The 25,414-nt window shown below is 40.8% G+C and overlaps 3 protein-coding genes across 3 annotated transcripts; 1 reads left to right on the top strand and 2 right to left on the bottom strand.

The window, feature by feature from the left end:
• Nucleotides 1-283: 283 nt before the first annotated feature.
• On the bottom strand, nt 284-6,261 carry LOC147181983 (sentrin-specific protease 5-like). The gene is made up of 11 exons (XM_086097775.1): nt 6,006-6,261; nt 5,442-5,494; nt 4,174-4,756; nt 3,181-3,286; nt 2,645-2,792; nt 2,502-2,549; nt 2,208-2,285; nt 888-1,025; nt 716-799; nt 591-641; nt 284-496 (listed from the first exon to the last, which is right to left on the bottom strand). Exons 3-11 carry the CDS (start codon nt 4,754-4,756, stop codon nt 386-388), a joined length of 1,347 nt encoding a protein of 448 aa, XP_085953901.1. The 5' UTR covers nt 5,442-5,494; nt 6,006-6,261; the 3' UTR covers nt 284-385.
• Nucleotides 6,262-11,689: 5,428 nt separating this feature from the next.
• ahsg2 (alpha-2-HS-glycoprotein 2) lies at nt 11,690-14,352 on the top strand. The gene is made up of 7 exons (XM_086057628.1): nt 11,690-11,947; nt 12,694-12,804; nt 12,901-12,982; nt 13,084-13,238; nt 13,339-13,434; nt 13,623-13,694; nt 13,814-14,352. Exons 1-7 carry the CDS (start codon nt 11,690-11,692, stop codon nt 14,177-14,179), a joined length of 1,140 nt encoding a protein of 379 aa, XP_085913754.1. The 3' UTR covers nt 14,180-14,352.
• Nucleotides 14,353-15,500: 1,148 nt separating this feature from the next.
• Nucleotides 15,501-24,063, bottom strand: LOC147181981 (uncharacterized). Its single transcript, XM_086060935.1, has 7 exons — nt 23,496-24,063; nt 22,159-22,332; nt 21,937-22,055; nt 20,869-21,031; nt 19,453-19,568; nt 15,646-19,386; nt 15,501-15,576 (listed from the first exon to the last, which is right to left on the bottom strand). Exons 1-7 carry the CDS (start codon nt 23,752-23,754, stop codon nt 15,544-15,546), a joined length of 4,605 nt encoding a protein of 1,534 aa, XP_085917061.1. The 5' UTR covers nt 23,755-24,063; the 3' UTR covers nt 15,501-15,543.
• Nucleotides 24,064-25,414: the final 1,351 nt, after the last annotated feature.

Here is a 25,414-nt window from a genome sequence, read left to right as displayed (position 1 = left end):
TGGTGGCGGTAAGCTACTTAAGTAGCCACAGCTGCCCTAGGGCAGGCTGAGAGAAGCGAGGCTGCCAGGGTGAACATTCGCACCTTCCTTACACCAGTGTGAGTAGCACTGGAGGCAATGTGTGTGAAGTGCCTTGCCCAAGGACACATCGATACATGACTTGGGGAAAGCGGGAATCGAACAGCCGACCTTCTGGTTACCCAACGAGCGTCTCTACACACTGAGCCACGGCCGCCACTAAAACATTAAATTAAATTTAAAAAAACGTTTAGAGAAGGTCAAATCAAGTTCACATTGGGTGCATTTATTTTTTTGTGAATCCTGAAATTCTGAAGTTTCACAAGAAAATCCATAACTTTTTGTGAGCAGTATATAATTATTGAGCCTATTCATGGAGCTTACATTCGCAGAGCTCTTTGTAGATCCGTTTGCGTATCTTTGGTATGTTTCTCTGTGAAAAGCAAAGCGGCTGCGCCAAGGCGAGGCATCTGGAGTACTGAGAAGGACAAAAAAACATTTTTTTTTTTTAATTTAGTGTTCCGGGTTGACATTGGTCAAGCAAACGGAATTGAGGAAAGTACGGAAAGTACCTCCAAGATGAAAACACCGCAGTCATTCTCATTGTTTTGATGTGGGACATTCTGGGAAAAGAAAACACAAACTCAGCAGTAGGCAAAAATTGTTTTTTGCCCCGTCTTGTTCTGGCTGATCCTACCTCATTGAATGACACGGCCCAATCACTTACAAAAGAAACATGTTGTTTCTCTCTGGCTTCCACCATCAAGTACTTCACGATGTTCTGCGGTGAGCAAAAATACGTACAGTAACAGCCACACATGATACCGGTGCAAGCGCTGGCAACAAAAATGTGGAATTTGGGAATTTACCTGTGCAACTTTGTGTGGCGCAATTCCTTGAGAGTCTAACAGACAGATCTTCTTTCTCACAACATCTGTGGTTACCAGACACCAATGAACCTTCAGATGGATGGGCACCAACAGGAGACTCTTGGAGAACAAATCAACCTGCAGATTTGCAGGAAGACACGCAATCAACACTTCTAGATGCTGCCCTTTTTGCTCGTCCACTCCATCTGTTTTTTTATTTCTTAATATTTACCGGTAGTTTACGTTTGAGCGTTCGAAACATGGCGATGTGATGACGCGTCTCACCGTATGTTTATTGTCAGTTTGTTTTGTGAGTAATTAAATCAATCTTTCCAGGATACCAGGATAAAGTACGAGAAATGCGCATAAACCATGACACGCAGCAAACTGCACCAACATCAACCATGAATTAATACTACTTCAATTAGTGTTGTAACTTAACAAACACTCACTTGAAGCTTTTTATTAGAGGGGAAGTCAACCCCCCCAAAATTATTTGAAAATAATATGTTTTATGCTGCCCCACTAGTCTAAATATGGTACTCTGGTTAATATTGCGTTAGTGGAATATGAGTTAAGCAGCAAAATCTAGCCATTTGTATCCATCTCAGGGGGCGGCCATTTTGCCACTTTCTGTCGAGTGAAAATAACATCAAAGTTGCTCAGGTCTCAAGTAACAACTAATCACAGCGCAGCTTCAGAAAACAGGTGAGCTGAGGTGTGATTGGTGGTTGCCTGAGCCTTAAGGCACTGTGATGTCATCTTCAGTCAAGTGACAAAATGGCTGACCCTGAGATGGATAAAAACGGCTGGATTTTGCTTCATAACTCATATTCCACAAATATAATATTAATCAGAATGTCATGTTTAGACTAGGGATGTCACATATAACATATTATTGTCAAGAACTGTTTATGGTTAACTTCCACTTTAAGCGTTTGATCCGACAACTTCACAAAACTCTACCAAACAATTGTGATGTAAACATATCGTAAGTCAAAGTCACATATTAGATTACCTCTAATTTTGGCACGCAACACAAACGTCAGAGCAATGGCTCTTAACTTGGGGAAACTCATAAGTCGCTGCACTCTTAAATCAAGGCACCACTAGATCTATGTATCACTGAGTTAAAAATGATTAAGAAGGCTAATGGGAAGGTAGTAATTGGTATTTTTATGGGTTGCGAAGCAGTGTCCTTGTTCTTGTCACGCATTTTTGTTAAGTCAATTCATTTGTAAGCCAGCTCTTTAGAATTAAAATAATGCTGTATAGTAAAATATGAATAGTGTGAGGAGGGCATGGGATGTATGTATGTACCTTCTTTGTCCATCTCTTAACACCGTTATAACCCTTGGTCATGAGCTGTCGGTGGAAAAAACTGTTGAAAAAATGGACCTGGGAATGATAAATAAAATATTCAATGGAAATTATGAAACAAGTATGCAGTATTAGTAAACAGAAGAAAATAATACCAGTAGTCATCTTTTATCATCTCCTAAAATTCATTTGGTGCCAACCCTTACAAGTTACAAATACGATACATATTTTGCATCTCTGCCATCAATGACAGTGAATGAGTTGTTAAGAAGTAAACCAAATTTCCCTGATTACCTTGTGTTGGGCAGCTTCCATAATCAAGTCGCCATACATGTTTATAACCTACAGCAGGAGAAGAAGAAAAAAACAAGACTGTGCATGTTTCAAGCATTGTTCTGCTCAGTAATATAAAACTTGTTGATGTTGAGCACATGTACCTGGTCATTGAGCCAATTCTGATGGGCCAGCGTGGACAAATCATCCAGCGTCAGGGTGTGTTTCTTGTAGATCACTCGGAAGGAGGGAACAAGTTTCCACAGCGCTGGAGATATTCTGTCTTTGACAACCTCAGTGATGAAAAGTCTCCTGCACAAGTAAATTAAACAGAGTTTATATGACCACCTGCCTAAAACTGGGACTACTTTGTGTATAGGAGTTGATATGGACATTTGATGACATGGCATGATATATAGCATTCAAAGTGAGTTGATACACTAAAATGGAATATTCCCTTTGTGGTGAATGATTATCTTAAATATTGTCATCTTAAATATGGTTTAAAAAATGACAAAGAAATGTGATAAAATAATTCACAAGACATAAAATGTAATCACATTCAGGATTTTGTGTGGGCAGAAGAATGAACACTTTTTCTTTTGTTTGCATAACACTCATGTGTTTATCAGGACGTACCCAGCCATCCAAAGTCCTTTATCTATTTTTTTTTCTTTTTTTTCTGCTTTCGGACATTCACCTGTCATTGAAATCGCCGTTAAACATCTTCTCCAGGTGTCTGAGCACATCCCTTATCTGCAGTGGGATGAAAGTTCCGTACTTCATGATGAAGTCATCGAGAAATTCTAGAAAAATTACAAAAACAGGCAATCTAATTATATTATTCACGATTTTTAGGGATATTGGGCTTTCGGGTGAGATTCCAGGGTCAACCCAAAATGCAAATATAACATGTATAGGTGACATTCTCTACACCTTTGAACACGTCTTGACTGTTTTTTAACTTAATCCCATAACGCAGCGTAATAGCGACCCTACTGAAGAAAAATCCATGCAAAATCTTTCCTTAGGTCTGTCTATATTGTGGCTTGAACGCTATGTATTTTCAGTAGCACAAAACTGGAACCTGGAGTTCCTAGCATGCCTAGCAGAATTCTGTAAATACAGAAGTACCTTGAGATATTAATTAAATTTATTCCATGACAAGGCTTGTAAATCAAAACACTCATATCTGAAATCATTTCCCCCCCATTCAAACTAATGGCAATTCCATTACAGTGTTACCACACTTCTCGCTGGTGATACTTTTCAAGCCCCGCAGAAATAGGTAAATTTTCGCGAAGTAGTGGTTGACCTTTTAATTTATTTACTTTTTATTTTGGGGGGTGGGGGGGATTTACACCTCTATTGAGCCATTACAAACTCCCCCCACACCACTCTCACCCTTTAAGATGCAAAATGTAGAATTTAATGTATGGATAGAATGTAGAATTCTGATTATAGGCTGCGTTTAAAAATTAATGTGAGCTGGTGCGCGCTCCGTGCCCCAGCACAGCGCACATATCTCAAATTTTTGTTCCATAGTCAAAGCAAAAAAAAAGAAGAAAAAAAAGCAATGGCTAAGCAATGGCTCATATCTTGAAAAAAACTCCTAAGTCACTAAGGATCTCATGACACCACTGTGTAAGCTAAAAAGCTATAGGACGGTTGGAATAAATAAATAAATACATACCATGGATATGGTCAGTCAGTTCTGAGAGAACAACTTCAGTTGGAGAGGGTATTTTGTTCTTGCTGGAGATTTTGGTATCTGCATTTGGAAGTTCTTCTTGAAAAGCAGCGGTGCAATGTCCTGATGGGTTATCGACAACAAGAAGCTTCTTTTCACAAACACACTTTGTTTGTTTCTTAACGTGAGAATCCAGCCCACTGTGTGTTTCTTCTGAGGGGTCTGCAAATTCATACTCTACAACGCTTGTGGTTTCAGTGATGGTCCCTGGAGAGCTGGATGTTTGTGAAAACCGTGTTACTCGAACTGGTGAGGTATACATGTGAAAGTTCCTTTTACTTCTTGGTGACTGAGCCATAATATTGAGGCACGATCTGGGCCGCCCGATTGGTACCAATTTTCTGCTCCTAGTTAAACCCAAAAAGCACTTCTCTCTCCATTTCCGCCAAATCCACATCTGCCATTTACAATACAAACGTCTCTTGGCCCGCCTGGAGAGATCTGAAACTCCCTTGATTGAATACATGGATTCCTTTGTTTGCTTGAGGTACTTTACTTTATAGTGGTGCTTCCGTGTCCAGTACATCTGGAAGAGTTGGAGAGGGTTACATGAGGGCACAGTTCTTTTAAAATTTTGAATACAGTGAATCTCAGTTTAACGCGGAAATATGTTCCACACCCATCCGCAATAGGTAAAAGTTCATGATAATTTAAAAACTTGCTGAGTTTGTCGGCTTAGAAGTTCTGTCATTGTAAACCAACATCCTGAAATGTTTTATGAATGGAACAGCATGTACATCTGCAGACCACGTGAAGAGGGTGCCTTTTGGCCACGCCAAATACAGTGCCTGTGTTGGTAGGAACATTAAAATAAATACTCTCATACCAATGCGACCAGATTAAATTTTCTCACATACCATGAACATTTTTTAGTTGCAGCTTTGAGCAGGAGTAAAGTCGACGCAAGACTAATCGGTTCAACTCTTATTGGCGTGCGATCTGTGATGTCTGTATGTGAGTGTCTGGACGTGAGGTGTGGCCGACAGAAACTCCTACGTGAGTATGCTTGGAGTATGCTTGCTGTTTTTGTATTTTTCTGTTCTCAATAAATTGATAAGTGCATCGGCGTATAGAAATTATACTGATGGTGGCGGGTTGGATGTCACTTGGCCCAGACTAATTTCATTTTTGTTGTGAAAGATCATGTGAGATAACCTGTCGATTTATTGGTCTGTGCTTTTGGTAGGGTAAAATAAGTTGTTCGTACTCACCTCACTGATTCTGACACATTGCCCAGTAGACCGGCGCACATTGTGAACACCTCCTGTAAAATAGAATACAGTAATTGTCATATTGCCCTAAACACAAGCCCATGTCTCTTTGTTTTGCAAAGTTTATTCACCACAGAAATAATCAAGTCATTACTTCAGAAGAGAATCAACCCATCTATTTATCTTGTTGTCGAGTTTAGATTCTTAAAATCTTCGAAACATAATTTACAAAATTGTCCTCCATAGCCTACATGCTCATCATGCCAATTGCTTTATTAGCTAAGTTCATTCTCCACTGAGGAAAAAAAAAGCCATTACTCAAGCAGGAATAAACTAAATAAATGGGATTGGTGGTTTGGTTTTGCAGATAGAAGGGTCAGGGATGTACGGACAGCAAGTTGTTCTATTATTACGTGGCTAAAAAACACACACATAGCATCAATAAAATTGAAAACGTTAACAAACAGTCAATATAGAGTGACGTTTTAAAATTGCACTAACAAAACGTCTGCAAACGCTGGTTATGCTAAGTCGAGTGAACATTTGCTGGAAAGCATTACGTACCGTAGTGTTACTTTTAAAACGTGCATTCGTGGTAATTCAAGAAGGTGACGTTTCCGAAGTGAGGACAATTGCTAATATTCCTTCCTTTAAAACGAACAATAGCCGCTCTAACTTGCCGCTAAGAGTATAGTTCAGAGAGCTGTTGTTTTATACCACATCTACAGAAAACTAAAACCTTGAAACAAGACCGCCGAAAAGTTCTTATTTATTTGACATCACGCAACAGCATCAGCACGCTGACTTTGAGTGTCGCGTGTTGATGACGTCATTGTGAGTAGTTCAATATGATTTTGGCAAGAAGACACCCCTGAGTACCACTGATTTGTACGAGATCATATCATGGACGTCTATATGAATATCTAATGACTATAAGTGATGATATAATCTATATGACAATTCATTCATACGGCCGTGAACGAAATACATTTGGAGACGCCCGCGCGCCGTAGCAGCCTGGCTAACCGACGTGCCGAGGATGGCCGCCATGTTGGGAGGGACAAAGTCCCCCATGATGAAATGACATTGATTTTAAATTAAGTCAGAACTTGCTCGATTATGGAGCAAAAATATATGATTATTTAGTTGTAATTGTGTATATTTGTATTTTATTGTAATACTCTCAGTCGCTGCAGCTCTTGAGTCGTGGTAACAGGATTCATTCATTCATCAAGAGCTATCATCAGTCATCATCAAAGACATCACAAACTCACAACAGCAAATAAAGAGCAACAGCTATTTACAGCTATTTACAAACAGCGCTGCAAAGCATGCTGGGAAGTGTGCTACCTCCCCACCACAATATAATATCTAAAACGTATGTTATTGTGAATCAATAATCATCTGCACCATTATTATTCCAGCAATTTTCACCATTATCTTCCTTCTGCATTTCTTACATATAAATGACTGGAGAGAAACCACTTCATCTTCGAACTGTTCATTAGCCTCAGGTCCTTAGGTCATTGCTCTCTTGCCTTTTATCTTGTGCATGGTTGCCTGTGTGTGTTTGCGTTCTTGTGGGCAGTGGTCGTGCAGGGTAGGTGGGTGATTTTTAAATATGTTAAGTAGGCTATTATGAGTTGCATTCTTATGTTCAGAAAGTCTCCTCTGTGAGCCGGCACCTTACCATGGTGAAGGAGTTTGTGTGTTCCAATGATCCTAGGAGCTATGTTGTCTGGGGACCCCTTATGATGAACACAATATATTGCCCGGACACGGGTCACCGGGGTCCCCCTCTGGAGCCAGGCCGGAGTTGGGAATTGTTGGCGAGCGCCTGCACTCATGAGGCCCGGCCGGGCACAGCCCAAAAAGGCAACGTGGGTCCCCCTTTCCATGGGCTCACCACCGGTGGGAGGAGTCAAAGGAGTCGAGTGCATCACGGGGTGGGCGGCCAAGGGCTACAGAAACTAGCTCTTGGGACATGGAATGTCACCTCTCTGGCGGGGAAGGAGCCCGAGCTAGTGTGTGAGGCAGAGAAATTCCGACTAGATATAGTCGGACTCACCACCCTTTTTGGAGTCCTTGGAGGGTGTGCTAGAGAGCGCTTCCCCTGGGGACTCCCTCGTTCTGCTGGGGGACTTCAACGCTCACGTGGGCAATGACAGTGAGACCTGGAGGGATGTGATTGGGAGAAACGGGCCACCCTATCAGAATCCGTTTGCTGTTCTGTTATTAAACTTCTGTGCTCGTCGCGGATTGTCCATAACAAACACAATGTTCAAACGTAAGTGTGTCCATATGTGCACTTGGCACCAGGACACCCTTGGCCGCGGTTCGATGATCGACTTTGTAGTCGAGTCATTGGATTTGCGGCCGCATGTGTTGGACACTCAGGTGAAGAGAGGGTTGGAGCTGTCAACTATTTATCACCTGATGGTGTGTTGACTCAGATGGTGGGGGAAGATGCTGTTGAGGCGGCCGATCTGAGCTGTGGCCGTAAGGTGGTGGGTGCCTGTCGTGGCGGCAATCCTCAAACCCGCTGGTGTACACCAGCGGTAAGGGATGTCGTCAAGCTGAAGAAAGAGTCCTATTGGGCCTCTTTGGCCTATGGGACTCCGGAGGCAGCTGACAGGTACCGGCTGGCCAAGCGGAATGCAGCTTCAGCGGTAGCTGAGGAAAAAACTCAGACATGGGAGGAATTCGGGGAGGCCATGGAAAACGACTTCCGGACGGCTTTGAGGAAATTCTGGTCCACCATTTGGCGTCTCAGAAGAGTAAAGCAGCCGACACATCTTCCTTTGAGGAAGCAGAGTCTGGGGACTTTGAGGTGGGCTCTCCTATCTCTGGGGACGAAGTCACTGATGTGGTTGGAAAGCTCCTCGATGGCAAGGTTCCGGGAGTGGATGAAATCCGCCCGGAGTTCCTAAAGGCTCTGGATGTTGTGGGGCTGTCGTGGTTGACACGCCACAACAAAATCGACAAAATCGCATGGACATCGGGGACATTGCCCCTGGATTGGCAGACCGGGGTGGTGGTCCCCCTTTTTAAGATGGTGGGCCGGCGGGTGTGCTTCAACTATAGAGGCATCACACTCCACAACCTCCCTGGTAAAGTATATTCATGGGTGCTGGAGAGGAGGGTTCAACGGGAAGTCAAATCTCAAATTCAGGAGGAGCAGTATAGTTTTCTTCCCGGCCGTGGAACAGTGGACCAGCTCTACACCCTCGGCAGGGTCCTCGGGGGTGCATGGGAGTTCGCCCAATCAGTCTACATGTGTTTTGTGGATTTGGAGAAGGCGTTTTACCGTGTCCCTCGGGGATTCCTGTGAGGGGTGCTTCGGGAGTACGGGGTACCGAGCCCCCTGATTTGGGTTTGGTCCCTGTACGACCGATGTGAGTTTGGTCCGCATTGCCGGCAGTTGGATTCGTTCCCAGTGAGGTTGTACTCCGCCAAGGTTGCCTTTTGTCACCGAATTTGTTCATAGCTTTTATGGACAAAATTCCTAGACGCAGCCGAGGCGTTGAGGGGGTCTGGTTTGGTGGCCTCAGTATTGCATCTCTGCTTTTTGAAGATGATGTGGTGCTGTTGGCTTCATCAAGCCGTGATCTCCAACTCTCACTGGAGAGGTTCGCGGTCAAGTGTGAAGCGGTCGGGATGAAGATCAGCACCTTCAAATCCAAGACCATGGTCCTCAGTCGGAAAAGGGTGGCGTGCTCTCTCCGGGGATGAGATCCTTCCCCAAGTGGAGGAGCTCAAGTATCTTGGGGTCTTGTTCACGAGTGAGGGCAGGATGGAGCGGGAGATCGACAGGCGGATCGGTGCAGCGTCTGCAGTGATGCGGACTCAGTATCGGTCTGTTGTGGTGAAGAAGGAGCTGAGTCGAAAGGCGGAGCTCTCGATTTACCAGTCGATCTCCATTCCTACCCTCACCTATGGTCACGAGTTGTGGAGGGACTCAGGGTTGAGCCGCTGCTCCTCCGCGTGGAGAGGAGCCAGTTGAAGTGGCTCGGCCATCTGGTTCGGATGCCTCCTGGACGCCTCCCCGGAGAGGTGTTCCAGGCATGTCCCACTGGCGGGAGGCCCCGGGGACGACCCAGGACACGCTGGAGAGACTATGTCTCTCGGCTAGCCTGGGAACACCTTTAGATCCCGCCGGAGGAGCTGGTTGAAGTGGCTGGGGACATGGAAGTCTGGGCTTCCCGCCTAAAGCTGCTACCCCCACGACCCGACCCTGGATAACCGGTAGTAAATGGATGGATGGATGTTCAGAAAATGTTTGATTGATTGATTGATTGGTTATCCAAGACTTGTATAAATTAAATGATCAAATATTCCTTCATTTTCACAATAAAATTCCCAAATTAAGAGATAGTGACCTCCTCCTTCCACATTTCTCAACCAATTTAAATCATTCCAACTTGAAACTATTGATCTTATTCTGGACATAGACCAATCTATAAAATAGAACAAAAACCGAAGTTAGGAGATACTTCACATTTTTAACTTCTCCTTCCACATTTCTTGACCGATTCAAACCATTCCAACTTCAAGTCGCACGTTCTATTTGAACAGTTACTGTAAATCAATTCCACAATATTTTATTTCTGTCTCAGCAGTCATGTTCTTGTACACCCCATTGAATTTAGTATCTAAAAGCATGCGAGGAAATCACAATTGAATACACTACAAAGATAAGACATTTAATGTTCAAAATGATTTAACATTGTTTATTATGTTTTATATTTGAAAATATTCACTCATTTTGAATTTAATGCCTGCCGCACATTTCCAAAAAGATGGACAGGGGCATGTTTACCACATTGTTACATCACCTTTCTTCTTCACAACACTCAAAAAGCGTTTGGGGGACTGAGGACACTAATTGTTGAAGCTTTCGTGGATGGAATTGTTTTCCAATCGTGCCTGACGTACAACTGTATTTTCTTTTTACATATGTTGCAACATCGGACCAAAAATAAATCATAGTTGTAAATGTACCTTTCATTGACAATGGCAACAACAACAAAATAGATTATGATTTGGAGTTAAGAAATAAGAATGAAGCACCACAGCAAACACTCAGTACCCCACAGAGGTCAGTAACATCTGGATGACCTTGAATAGACCCACAAATCATCATTCTTGTTTGCTTTGTTAAACGTATAGAAACAAAGTCCAAGTTTCAGTTCAACCAGACAGCAAATTATTACACAGTTGTTGCCTAGAAACTGGGAAAATTGGATGGTTTTCAAACAACACACACACACACAAAAAACTTTATTATAGTCCAGTGTTTCTTAACTTTTATTGCGCAACAGAACATATTTTTCATTAGAAAACTGTCATGACACACCACAAAAGAAAAGGTTCACAACAAGTAAAAGCTGAAATAATAATGATTTTGTCTCCTTTTAAATGGTAGACAGTGAATCAAGTTGCCGGTAACCTGAAAATCGATGCTCGCTGCTGTCCTCAAATAAGCGCCCCATGACAAACATCCTTTTTATTGTGCAAGCGACTGATAACAGAGGGACCCTGCTCAGAGTCTGTCCTCAGTGGGGGCACTGTACTCGTCATCCATTCATGATTTTTTTGTTGTTTTTTTTGCAGACATTTCAGGTTCAATACAAAAACATGATCATAAAAGGGGCACTTTTAAAAGCTCGGCAGTAATGTGACATTTTGTACATGTGATTATTATAGTATGAGTTGACTGTATGGGGCAGCACCACCCAAAAAAGCTTGACTCCTCAGAATATGTGTACACATACGTAGAAAGAAAAAAAAATGTGTACACGGTCAACAGTTCAGGCAAGTTGAAAGGAATACCACAAGCTAACTTATAAGACATGCTTTTTTGCACTCAGAAAATGCACTACGTAAATTATACACATCTAATCTTTTGTTTTAGTACAATTAAAAAGCAGACCTTTCTCCCTTCTCTCTTGTATTGTATTACTTTTTTTATCTGTGAAGAAACAAAGCAAGATGACAGCTTACTTCCTGTACTTCACTTACATTCATAAGTCGGCTAGGCCTATTTACAATATGAAGCCATAGTCAACAAATTGGTATTAGATATGAATGAATGCATGAATGAAGTACCAAACTTTTTTTTTTCACTATCGACCCAACCATTCAGCATGTTATTACACCCACCAACACGTGACGTGAAAGGAAGGACAGTACTTTGTTTAACTTGGCTGTATTCCCATTGAAAGTACTATAAATACTCTAAAGCCTGCATGCGGTCTTTCTCTTTTCCTCGGCATTCATTCCGATTTTCCACATCCTTGTGCACAGAAATGAATCGACTAACTATCACAGTGGTCCTGGGACTGCTGGCGCTTGGGTGCACTCAGCTCAGTATTCGCCAGCCCAATTGTGATTCTCCTGAAGCGGAAGAAGCTGCATTTGCGGCTCAGGACTACCTCAACGGCCAGCATTCTCATGGCTACAAATATGCACTCAACAGGATTGAGGACATCAAGGTCCTCACGAAGGTGAGTGAGTCGGCGACACACGGTAAAGCCCAAGATGAATACACGTGCATCTTTTCCAGTCTGAGGATAATTGATTTCAAAAACAAAAAAAGACCATGGAGACCAAGTAAAAATATATATAAACATTTATGTTTTATATATATATATATATATATATATATATATATAAAATCAGTTTAACAACTTCAAAGAACGAAATTATGACATTTATTATTTTTTCAATTATAGTTAAAAAATAATATATAAAAAAGTGTAATATTATATATATAATATAATGGACAAAAATGATCAAAAATAAATGTGACAATAGTTTGTAACAATGAAATTACACATTTTAAATTGAAACTTGTAACAAAATATAAAGTGTATTACCTTGTACATTTCAAATTTATGTATTTAAAAAATGCATTTACTAATAATGTAATGAAAAGTAGGATCTCTTGCAACATTGATTGTTCTTCATATATATACTTAAATTTATTCCACACCTGTGAGATATCTTGTCACATTTAAATTGACAATTTTAAATTTAAAAAATGTGACAATTTAATGAAAAGTGTGATATCTCATAACATTCAAAATATACATATGATATATGCATTTGTAACCATTTGATGTGGGTGTTTAATTTTATTATCAGAATATGTAGCAGGCCACAAAACTTTGAAATTTGATGCTTGATGTAGGCAGAACTAAGATATTTTTATCTTTTTTTTTTATATAATCAAATGTCTGCTCTGTCATAGCTCGATGCAGATGACACCTATGTTGTTGAAGTGGACCTTCTGGAGACAGACTGTCACGCGTTGGACCCCACTCCTGTTGCTAACTGCACAGTCCGACCCAAAGCACTCACCGTAAGTAAAAAAACAAATGCAGTCTTGAGCAATAATAACAAATATGCTGCACTAGTATCAAGGTTTTTAACTTGTTCAATTTGTGTCTCAAATCAGGCGGTAGAAGGAGACTGTGACGTGGTTCTGAAAAGGGTCGGAGGAGTGATGACTGTCACAGCCTTCAAGTGTAAGACAGAAGGTAAAATCTGATCATGTGTGCGTGCCATGTCAATAAAATATTTTTTGAATAAGAAATACATTGCATCTATTTAAAATACTTTTTTCTATGATGGTAATTAGAATCAACAGAGGACCTCTGTTTGGGCTGTCCTTTGCTCCTACCACTGAACGACACCGCAGCACTGAACTTTGTGCACGCCTCTCTCGCAACCTTCAACAACAACACAGTCAACACAACATACACTCTGCTTGAGGTCGGAAGGACGTCGAAACAGGTGGGCATCATTTGTTCTACATGCTCTGCTGCATCTGCGCTTGTTTTTTTTTTACTTTGTGTAACAACCTGTAGGGATTTAAAACGAACCATTGTTTCAGATTGTCTCTGGTGGGCCACGCTATCTGGCAGAATATGTGATAGCTGAGGCTAATTGCACTAATAACGTCTGTATGCCGCTGAATGACATCATGGCTGTAAGTACATTAAGTTTCAAGTTACTCTCCAGGGCTGTGATATCCAACCATTGTGCCGTGGGAAATCAAATTTCACTTAAATGTCAAAAAAATATTTTTGTAAAGATCATGTTTCGTTCAGTGCTGCCGGTCAAAAACCTTGTAAATCCAAATATGGTCAATTTCATATTTTTTTGGTCTGTCCCCAGAATCGTGGTATTTGCACTGCCAAAGGTCTGGAAGCTGCCCACACAGTTGACTGCAAGATGTTTTCTATTATGGTGAGTTGTATAGTAGTCTTGTCTAAACCACATTGACAGGACACTACTCAGAAATGTAGGTCTTTCAGGACCAACGCACAAAAAAAAAAAACTTTACTCAACTGACGCATATTCTTCAGGTGCCTCCTCAAGATGCAAATAGCACTGGGGTCTCTCACGTATTCCCAAGGGTCCACGTGCACACACAAAACATGACCAGAAAGCATGGCCTGAGACACCACAAGCTGACTTCTCTCTACGACCCTCACGTCACTGGACTTTTGTCTGCCGAGTCTGCATCAGAATCATCAGAAGTGGTGTCGGTGGCCACCCCTACAGTGCTGAACGCCACAGCATCTGACACATCATCTGACACATCATCTGCCTCAGTCAGTGCCGAAGTTCCCCTCGCAGTGGTCAAGAGAGACGTACCCGCCGCACCTGCCACAGTTACAGAACCAGTTCTCCTGGTACCGCCATGCCCTGGGAGGTACAGATTCTTTTAAGCATTCCTTTGAGTTATACTTTAATAACCTGGATTGCTTCTAAAAACACTGGCTCCAACTAACTCACAGCTATTTGTCAATAAACTTGTAAAGTTTGACATTACTTGAAGTGTCAAACTGAAAATCAGACAAAGGATTTTATTGCAATAAAGAATTATGAAATACGGTTTGAATCTTGTCTCAAAATGTTTACTTCTGCTGTATTCATAAATGAAATCCTATGCATTAAAACATTACACTCATATTTTAGTTTAACACATTTAGCGTTTGACAAGTTTAAAGTTAAACACAAACACTGCCAATTAAAAAGCAAGTCTCCTAGAAAACCTTTCATTTAAAAAAAAAAATGCTGTAAATCAGTAGTGTACGACGGCGTATTAGGGCCACGTATAAAAAAAAAATTTTTAGAGGGTGGGGGCAATATTCTGAGAAAAAAAACCCTCAAACTTTATAAAGTCACTTTATAAAGTGACAGATTTGCAAGAAAAAAAACCTTGGAAACTACACGTGGCATAGCTATAATCTAATCATGTGAGGATTCGTTGGTGGTTAATGGGACACTGCTTATAAAATGAAAAGGCAGGTTGGAGATGGATTCATTCTTAAATTTAAACTTCCCTCATCATTCACCGCAGCTAGAGCGACAACATTTCCTGATCCCCCATCAGCTGACTGACACTAACCAAACAGATGCTAGCACACTTTAGATAAATGCTAGTGAATGACGGACAGCAGATTTGACACATCAACTAAGACACTTTTACAAAAAAATATACCAAATTGTATGAACGTGTAAATAATAATTCTGGAAACATAAATGTACAAGTAAATATACATTTTAACAAATTCCTCAAAACCTTGATCGTGTGGACCTTTGCAAAGTGAGGATTCTTTGTCGCTGGCCAGTGGCCGTACACAACGGTTCAAAGAGCAAATGCTTAACATATGTGGAATTTATGCTAAAGCAATTAGGCTACTATATCCTTATTTGAAAACCCGGCCGAAAAGTATTGGCACAAACAGTCCAGTAGTACGCTACGTGTATTTCTCATAGGTTTGAGTTTTTTTCTCGCAAATCTGCCACAATATAACGTTTTTTTTCTCTGAATATTGCCCCCGCCCTCTAAAAGAAATATATATATTTATACGTGGCCCTAATACGCCGTCGTAGTAGTGAGAAGTACGAATCTTTGTGTTTCAGAATTTTCTGGTATCTGTACTTTGATGACTTACTCTAAATTTGAAACCTGTACTTTCTACTCTTGTCAAGATTGGTCTGTTACTTTTTTTCAACCTTCATAGATGGCACAAAGGAAAGAGGTAAAGTCAAAACATTTATTTGCAATTATTGCATGTCATCTCAGCTAGTGACCCTCTTTCACTGCAATGGTCCAATCCTGTAAGAAACAAGAATGATCATTTAAAAAAATCAGGAGAGGAAATTGAAAAAAAAAAAAAAGACTTACCGCATCTGTTGAACTCAGTTCTTTAGATCCCGGAACAAGTGGTGGAATTATTTGGGGTTTAAAGTGATTCCTAGAAGACTTCAGTCCTTCTCCAAGCCGAGGTTTCCAATTCCAGGTGTTAACATGCTGAAGACGCAGAGGCGTCGCAAGTTGCTGGTCTGGGACATCTTGGTCAAGAACACGAACCCTGAAGTTATTTCTGGACTCGACATGCCCTCTGGGCTCTTTACCTGGTGGACCATGCTGTAGCAGTACATATTCTTTTGTTTCAGAAGAATGCCCAGCCTGATCATGGTTGAAGGATTTTTTGGGCTTATTCCGATGGGACAAATGTGGCAAATTCTGCATGAATGACGTGTTTGTTGCTTCAGCATCATTAAGCATGGAATAAGGGAGCAAAGGGCCAACCTCTTTGTGGACCCCAAGATGAGAAGGTCCATCAGATCCAAAGGAGAAACCCCTTTGTGCTGGCACACGATGTGGGTTCTGCTGCTGAAGATAATGGGCAATATGAGACCTAGGACTTATACCAGGTGGATAACTGCTAACCTTAAATTCGCCGTTTTGCTTTTTTATGTGCTCATTTTGTGCCTCTTGATTTACAGGGGCGTAGACTGGATTATGAACCCTGAAGGGCATAACTTGAGGTGACAACTGGCTTGGTGGTAAATTTGGACTATTCTCATATGGCCACTTGGAATAATGTGAATTGGGTTTAAGAGCCAAAAAAGGGTAACTTGGTCTTTCAGGAGGTGCTACCTTGTCTGGGCTACTTCCTACAAATGCAGAATTGCCAACTGGTGGCTGGTGATATAGTTGATTCTTATTGGGGATAGATTTGACAACTTTCTCTGAATTATAATTTTCTTCATCTGGTTTTTGATCAGGCGAAGCATAACCTGCGCGATTTTCAGGTCCATAATAGCCCATGGAAGCAACAAATGGAAATTTTTGCGAGACTACATGTTTCACTTTTTCAGATTGTTCAGGTGATGAGAGATAAAGATGTTGATGGAAAGTAATTTGTGGGCAGCAATTTGAAAATCCAAGGGCACAAAATTTAATGCAGCCATTTGTTGAACCCTCAGGGACCACAGCACCGTTAGTGGGATTTGGGGGAGGAATAACCCATTGCGGTTGCTTAGCTGGGGGTAATGTTACAGACTGCGGCCATTGTGGATGAGGCCTCTTACCCTCTGGAGGTTGGATGGGTTCAGGTTTTTTACCTTCGGACTTCTGGGCAGGATTTTTAATAACATATGTTGCACTGTTTGGATTTCCGGGTGTTTGCGGTTCCAGAAGCCAATTAACATTGCCAGGTTTTGGTGGGTTCTTGATAACCGCTTCTACATTAAATGGATGGAAGGTGTTAGCTGGTTGATTCACATGACCAGGGACTTCAGGCTGCTTCGAGTCTGGTGGCTGTGGGAAAGGTATGGGCTTTTTGGGTAATTCTCCTGGGTTAGGCATCGGGTAAACCAGGTAGGGATTGTGTTGCTGCTGGACATGACTTTGATGGAAACCTGGTGGTTGGAGGTGCTTGGCAGGTTTAGCAACCAATTTTTCATGCCAGAAGGGGTAGACTGGTCGCTCCACATGACCAAGTGGAGCCTCAGGCTCTTGTGGGTTCAATGGCCATGGATCCAGAATTGGCATTTTGGCTGGTTTAGGATTTGGTCTAGGATAAAGTGGGAAGGTATATGGATCAGATGGCTTCTTCACTTGTCCATTAGGGACACCAATCTCTTGAGGTTTAAATGGCCATGGATCTGGCATTGGATTTTTGGCTGGTTCTTTAGGATAAAATGGAAAGGGGTATGGATCGGATGGCTGCTTCCCTTGTCCATGAAGGACCTCAGGCTGCAATAGCCATGGATTTGGTATTAGCTTTTTGGCTTGATCTTTATGACCTGGATTAGGGTAAAGAGGATTCTGGTATGGAGCCGTTGGTAGCTTCACTGGGCCAGGAGGGAGAGCAGATATTTGTTTTTTAAATGGCCATAGCTGCAGCCCTGGATTTTTGGCTGGTTCTTTAGGACTGGGCATACGGTAAAGTGGATAGGGGTTGTGACTAGCTGGATGCTTCACTGAATCTGGAGAGACCTCAGACTTTTGTGGTGTAGATATTGGCTTTTTGGTGGGTTGTTGAGGACTGGGCATAGAATGAAGTAGATAGGAAAATGGATCGATTGGTTGCTCCACATCTGGCGGAACTTCAGGCATTTGTTTGTTGGTGGTTTCTTTAGAACTGGGCATAGGGTAAAGATGATAGGGGTATGGATCAATTGGCTCATCCACTTTACCTAGAGTGACCTCGGGCTTTTGTGGATTGGGAATCGGCCTTTTAGTGGGTTGTTTAGGACTGGGCATAGGGTAAAGTGGGTGGGAGTATAGATTTGGTGAAAGATTCACTTCACCTATAGAGACTTCAGGCATTAGTGGGTTATGCATTGATGTCTCGGTGGGTTCTTTAGTGCTGGCCCTGGGATAAACTAGGTAGGTGTATGGATTGGATGGCTGATGCACTGGACCAGGAGGCACCTCAGCATTTTGTGGATCAAGAGTAGGCTTTGGGACTTGTTCTTTAGGATTGGGCAAAGGATACAGTGGATAGGGGTATGGATATGGATTGGCTGGCTCATGCACTTCACCTGGAGAGACCTCAGGTTTAGAATTTTTATTTGGCTCTTTAGGACTGGGCATAGGATAAAGTGGATAATTGAATGGATATTTTGGCTGATGCATTTGATCCGGAGTGTCCTCAGGTTGTTTTGGAGGTGGCATGGGCTTGTCATTTGGTTTAAGTCCAGGTGCTGGCATGGGGTTTGAAGGATGATTGTTGACTGGCTGGTGTACTTTACTTGGTGGTTTCTCTGGTTCTTGCGGTTGTGGTTTATTTTCAGGGAAAAATGGATAGAGGTAGGGATAGAGACCAGCTCCAACTGTTGGAGCCTCTGGACTTTGTTGTTGTGGAAGCTGTGGTGAAGATGTAGGCTTGTTATCAGGTGTTCGCACAGGGTAAAATGGATTGTTAGGGGATACTTGCTTTCCACCTTGACCTGGTTGCACCTCAATTTTCAAAGGAACAATCTTAGCATCTTTGTTTGGTTTCTTTTCAGAGAGTGGGTTTGGCAAAAATGGATAATATGGTTTCAGGAAATGACCTAAAGGGATTTCAGGTGGTTGTGACTGGGCGGGTTTTGGAGAAGGAACTGTCTTTGTATGTTTGCGTGGTTTATTTTCAGGCTGATGACTAGACAAGAAGGGATAATATGGCTTCTCCACATTACTTGGAGGGAGTTCAGTTTTATGTGGTGCAGCTGTGGCCTTTTCGACAGGGTCTGCTACAGGGCCAGGTGTAGGGTTAAGTGGATAGGGGAAGAGATAATATGGTGCATCAGGTGTTTCTTGTTGGGAGGGCTGTGGAGCAGGTTTGGGCCTATTGTCTGGTTTATATTCAGGCCGTACAGGAACGAAAGGGTAGAGTGGCTGCTTTACATGACCAGAAGGGGCTTCGACATGAAACGGATTTCGAACAGGTCCAGGTTTGTGAGGTACCACACGTTTGGAAGAACTTGAAGGTGGATAATAGAATGGGTGTGAGGGATACAAGCCTATATTTGGAGGTTCTGATTGTTTCTGTGCTGAGCTTTTTGTACGGTCAGGTAGATCTGGGGCCATAGATGGACATGAAACCTCGGTTTCTCCTTCGCCAGCCAATTCAACAGTGTACTTCCCATCCTGCAATAAGACAATCATTTAAAAATAAATACAAGCTTACTTCCCACAACAGCAGCTTTTCGTTACCTCATTCTTCACACAGGTACCATAGTGGAGAGACAGGACCACACCTTCAGCATTATCCACGACATCAATCTCACATTTATGTAATGCAGCATTTAGCAGCTCCCATTTGCCATTCACTGTCGAGTTACAATGCAATAAGTTTTAAAACATAATCGATTTTTTTTATTATTGCCATTCAGTCTGTCTAAACCAGTGGTGCTCAAACTTGGATCCCAGACACCTTAGGGTCCACAGGCCATAACTAAGAGGTTTGTAACATAACTAAATTACTAAAAAGTAATTAAAATATGCATACTTCACTAGGTTTCACGAACATTTATTTGAACAGGTATCTATATTGACTAACAATTGACTCATGCTCATTTATGCAGAAAACACTTTAGAACAAGATTGACATGGGCTTTGTGATCGCCGGTCCGGACAGTCAGGTATAGTTTGCACAACTTGACAAAACTGCAAGCAGTATGTTCTTTGTTTGCAAATAACCACTGCATCGGAATTCCTTGCACTCCTTGTTGATAGTGATGACCCAACACTAAATCTAAAATTTTAGGGCAGTTGGACCGAGGGGTTTTGAGTGACAGCCCACTGAATTGCCTTCCTTTGAATCCTTATCTCAGGAACTACTGGGTCAATATCCACAAAACAGGTATTGTCGCAAAGGGAAGTCAACAAGAATTAAAAATGTACAATTAAAAGATTGGTGCACATTTCAGTAACCTTTTGTTTTAGTTGACTTTGAGGATCAAGTCATCTTAAAGTTGTTCATGAAATTAGCTCACATGTTCTCTAAAAGTTTCAGAGATTTTTTTTTATAGCAGCAATACGAACTCAAAATAGCCATACTCTTAGAGAGTCAGATAATTTAAAGTCTGAGGGTATGGATACTTTCACTCCACAAGGTGAATTACAACAAAAGGTTACTAAAATATGAACCAATCTTTTAAATGATTGACCCAGTAGTTCCTGAGATGCAAGGCAAGTGTTCAAAGAAAGGTGGCCATGCCCCTTTTCAGTGAAAATGTAAAACGGGCTTGCCCAATCCTGGTCTGAGGACAGAAGTCTTGTAAGTTTTAGATGTTTCTGTCCTCCAACAGATCTAATTCGAAAAATTCGAATAATTAACAGGCTTCTGCAGAGCTTGCTGATGATCAGGTCAGGACAAAAACGTCTAAAACCTGCAGGACTCCCATCCCTCAAGGACCAGGATTGAGGAAGCCTGACGTAAAAATCCACAGGGGCTTAAAATCCAAACCTCTGCTATGACTGACCTAATAAAAAATTTTTGATTGAGTTTTCCATCACCGTCAACTTTCATTAAAATCTGCTTTGTTAAAATTTTCCAGTACCACTGGTTTAAATTGACAACTCCCAAATGAGTCATTTTATTAAGTTAGTAAACAATCAATAACTCACCATTTATTTTAATTTTAGAGAGTGGGAGGACCCATTCAGTTTTCACAATCATGCCATTTGTGTGGCATGTGACCATTGGTGGGCTGGATGATGGTCTCACCAAGGGGCATGTCATCCTCACTGGTAACCCCCACCAAAGTAATGGTAACACATAAGAATCCTCCTGGAAGAACACCAAATATTTAAAGAGTTCAGCCTTAATTGTGTGTATTGTTTTTAGTGCAAGTGTGCTACACAGCGCTGATCATTTCTGCCGATGTCACTAAAGAGGTTTTTTTTTAGCTGATAAATGACATTACATGATGTCATCTCACGAATAGATTACACCGTGGCTTCATTCAAATTGATCCGAAATCTTTATTTAATTTTTTTTTTTTAAAATAAGGTAATTCGTTGATTTAGATTACTCTCAATCGCTTAGGTTTCTCAAGTCTGGTTAAGGGTTTTACTGTACATTAACAGTGGCCATTACAAATTTCCTAAATAAAATATGAAATCAACATGTCAATATATTTTTTTGTTCTATCCACTTCAATGAACCGTGATTTTTTTTTTAACTGCTTTTTTTTTGTGTGCTTCAGATTAAATCCTTCCATAGGGAATGACTTGAAGTGCAATAGTAAATATTTTTCTTTATACTTAATCGGCAACTTTTTATATTTTACTGTGAAAATATACATTTAGTTTATCATTTGCATTATTTTAATAGTTTATACTTCAATACAAATTTTCAGTGTGAATATTTTATTTAATTAAATTTGTATTATTAATTATATAGTAAAAAATTTAAATAAAAAATAAATCACTGGAGGCTGAGCCTTTTTCAGATTGTAGACTCCGGAACATCCAAGCAAAAAAAAAAAATGTACGTGGAAATGTCTAAATGATTTGACTCCCCTTAAAAAAAAAAAGCATTTTTGTTTTGTCTGCATGTTACGATGTAATTTAGAGGGAAAATGCACATTTTCCTCACAAAAGCTGTCAAGTCACAAAAGAAAAGATTGCTAGGTAAAATTAGAAAAGTTGCAAAATCGAGCAATAGTGCTAGAATGGCATCACAAGCCTTACCTCAAGAGTGACAAAACAACCATGGTAAGGGGCAACCAAGACCATCCCTTTGTGTGTCGACCTGATTGTGTAACCACAGCTTTGTGGGAGCTTGGATAGAGGCAATGGAGACAGATTTCCTACGACACAATTTCAATTTAACAGGTCATTTTGAATGGCAATAAGTGAGAAATGGAGTATTTTTGCATTTGAGGTAAAGTATTCCCAAAGAAGAAAACATACCCCTATCAACCCAAATCAGAGATCCAGGAGTGGACCCAACATCTTGGACTTGAAGTTTCATGGAGTTGGCTGTACATTCCACCTTTGGGTCCATTTTAATGAGCTCATCTGTCACTGCTTTGCCTGCTTTTGAAAAATAGTCCTGCATACTGGGTTGCCTGTAAACATCCCACCCTTGGCAAAAAAAGAAAAGAAAAGTTATTCAATAGATGTACAGAGATGCAATTATAGCATACAGTAATGTAAATACAATAAAATTCACAAATTCAAACAGGCACTTCGATAGCTCTCAATGAGACTCACAATTGGTGGATTAAGTGTAAATTTGTGTCTCAATGAGCCCCACACAAGATTAAAACTAAAGTTAACTTTTGGGGGGGAAAAAAGCCGCCCCCATTTGGACATTTAAGAAGATAAGATGTTTAGTTGGACTTGATTTGTGATTTATCAGACTTGCAAAACTGCCATCAAATAAGAGGTCCTGTGTTAAAATGCAACTTGACATGTTTGATTGAAGCAAATACAATCCAATAATGCAAATTCAAGAAATTATTATTACTGTGCTATTCAAGTCTGTACAACCGATAAAATGTGTTGAAACACTGCTGTGCATAATTTGGAACAGTGAAAAAATAATAATAATAATTCTGCCTATAATTGAGAAATATTCTCTAACAGTTTATTTGAAAATTATGCCGAGTTACATATGCATAGACCAGGGGTCACAAATGTGATGCCAGCAGGCACCAGGTAGACCCCCTGAGGTGGTGTGTGCCTGTTCTAAAAATAGCTCAGCAGCAGTGACTGCATTGTGATTTCCTAGGAATTTTGTTAAAGTGATCATTTAAAAAATGAACATTGGCAGAGAGTTATGGAATAGCGTTGCATATTGATAGGAATTAGTCTACCAATTACTGTGACATTACAACGATTAACGTAATGTCGCATGAATGACTTTGAAAAAAACCTACATGTATACTACAGAAAACATTGGCGTAATTTGGACATTGTGTACCGCAATCTTTCTACCACCAGCAGACTGAGCTTCCACTTCTTGCAGCAAATGGCCATCACAGAGCCAAAAAGTACAACTTCTGACATTTAAAGAGCTAAAGTTAGCAATTAAAAACACACATCACACCTTAATTACATTTCCATCAGTGCTAAAACATTACAGTTTTCTAAAGCAATATTGACACAAATGGCCATGCAGCATAAAACTTCCCAATTAATTTAAATCGCCAAACACTGCTCAATGTATAACAAAAGTGTATTGCATATACTCACAAGACATGTGAAATAAACTTTCACGAGAATGGGGAAATGGTTATACATACCCGTATCCGCTTGGTAATCTGAATCAGCATCCAAGATCTGACTTGTGGCTTTGTTCTGCAGGTCAACTTGCTGAGTGATTAACAGCTTTCCACTAAAGGAAACTTCACTTTTGCTGGGAATCAGTTGGGAGTTGTGCCTTAATTTAACGGACGTCTTCAGCCTTGTCAGTTGGGAGCATTGGCAAAATGGACCGGTTACAAGCAGAAAAAATCCAAAATACAATAAAATCTTAGAGCCCCCTGGCTCTCTAAACGCCATTGGAAGTAAAAAAAAGAATGCAGTGCATACAGAAAAAGTCGAGTTCTCCTGTGCTGACCACCTAAAAGACAGTCGGTTGCACAGGTACGATTAATGAGGAAGCAAAGAGCCGCAACGCACCAGGTGTTACAATGGGCTAATTGTGGGTGTGGCCACAGATGTGTCCAAGTGGCTCTCAAAGCTTTTTCGCCATGTGTTATCAATGGGCTAATTGTGGGTGTGGCCACAAATGTGTCCGATTGGCTCTCAAAGGACGAAACACATTGCAGGCCACTCATTTGGTACCTTCTCTTGTGTCCAAATTCACAAGGCCGGATTTGTCGGCTGCGTGACGTCACTCACGGCGCGACTCGACTTTCATATGAATGGATTGTCAATGCTGCTAGTCGGTAGCGCTTTGACCGACACTCCATTCATGTGTAAATCCGTGCGTACTGTCGAGTCGCGTCGCGAGTGACGTTATGCAGCCGACAAATCCGGTCTTCGAGGACCCAAACTTGTGAATTTAGACAGAAGCATAGTCTACAAAAACGCACACAACTGTGCCACGTACAACATGGCGCAGTTTAGAACTGATATTCATCTAATAACGTGACAAAACATTAACAAATTAAGTAAATCATACATACCGGAGATATTATTTGTGTATGCAGATTTATACTGACATTGTTGCTAATTGAATTATTTTGCTCTGACCAACCCATCAAAGAACAGAAAGATTGTAATATAATTGAGATCCAGCTCGCATAATTTAAAATCTGAAAGGCTGAAATCTGATTGGGCAAAAATCAATAAAAATCAAACATTCACATACACCACCGGAAGCAGCATTGCCAATAGAAAATCTAGGAGAATAGATGATTGGGAATAAATTAAAATTTGTGGACCAAATACAGTATTAGAGTTCAGATAGCACAAACTACAGTAAATGTGCTATTACTGCACTACTGTTAAGACGCTTGAGACTAATTAGCCCTTTCAGTCTTTACACCACCAGGATGTGAGATATTTGCACAGGCAAAAATGAGTAAACTCACCTTTCAATATTATTTTTCATTTCACTGAAAAAAACAAACAAAACTTAGTGACATCAATTCAGTACAGCAAAAAACGCTGATTGATAATTTGTTGTGAAGCAATTAAAATGTTTTAACTAATTAATCACACAATATCCCATAATTATTTGTGATTAATAAAAAAATATATACTACTATTTTCTTTTAACAGACCATATGAGTAAAATCTTGGAATTAATGTAAAGTCAGCAAATAGAAGATTCAGAGACTGTTCTAATAGTTTTATTGATCCTTGAATACGCGTTCCCTATAGAATACTACTGTTGAACAAAACGATCAAAACAGAATCGGCATTATATGCATCTTACTTTTATATTCTTATCATAGAAACAATTCTCAAAACTCTTTGCTTACAGGTTTAGTTTTACTCACGAGTCAAGACCACACTCCAGCAGCATTGGATTGTGAGGCGAGGCCCCGGAGTTCAATTGAGCACGGTATTATGCTCTGAGATGATACGCCAAAAACTTTCAACTAATATGCTAATTGCTTTTAGTTTTAAGGGCACAAATTACTTTAGAATTCACAAAACGGCGGTCTTACTTGGTGAAATGGCCCTCTCCGCCCATTGAAAAGCACTGGAG

This window comes from Leptonotus elevatus, chromosome 1 (assembly GCF_054856555.1).
Source record: "Leptonotus elevatus isolate MCC_2025b chromosome 1, RoL_Lele_1.0, whole genome shotgun sequence".
NCBI lineage: Eukaryota > Metazoa > Chordata > Actinopteri > Syngnathiformes > Syngnathidae > Leptonotus > Leptonotus elevatus.
This window is presented reverse-complemented; position numbering and strand designations above follow the sequence as displayed.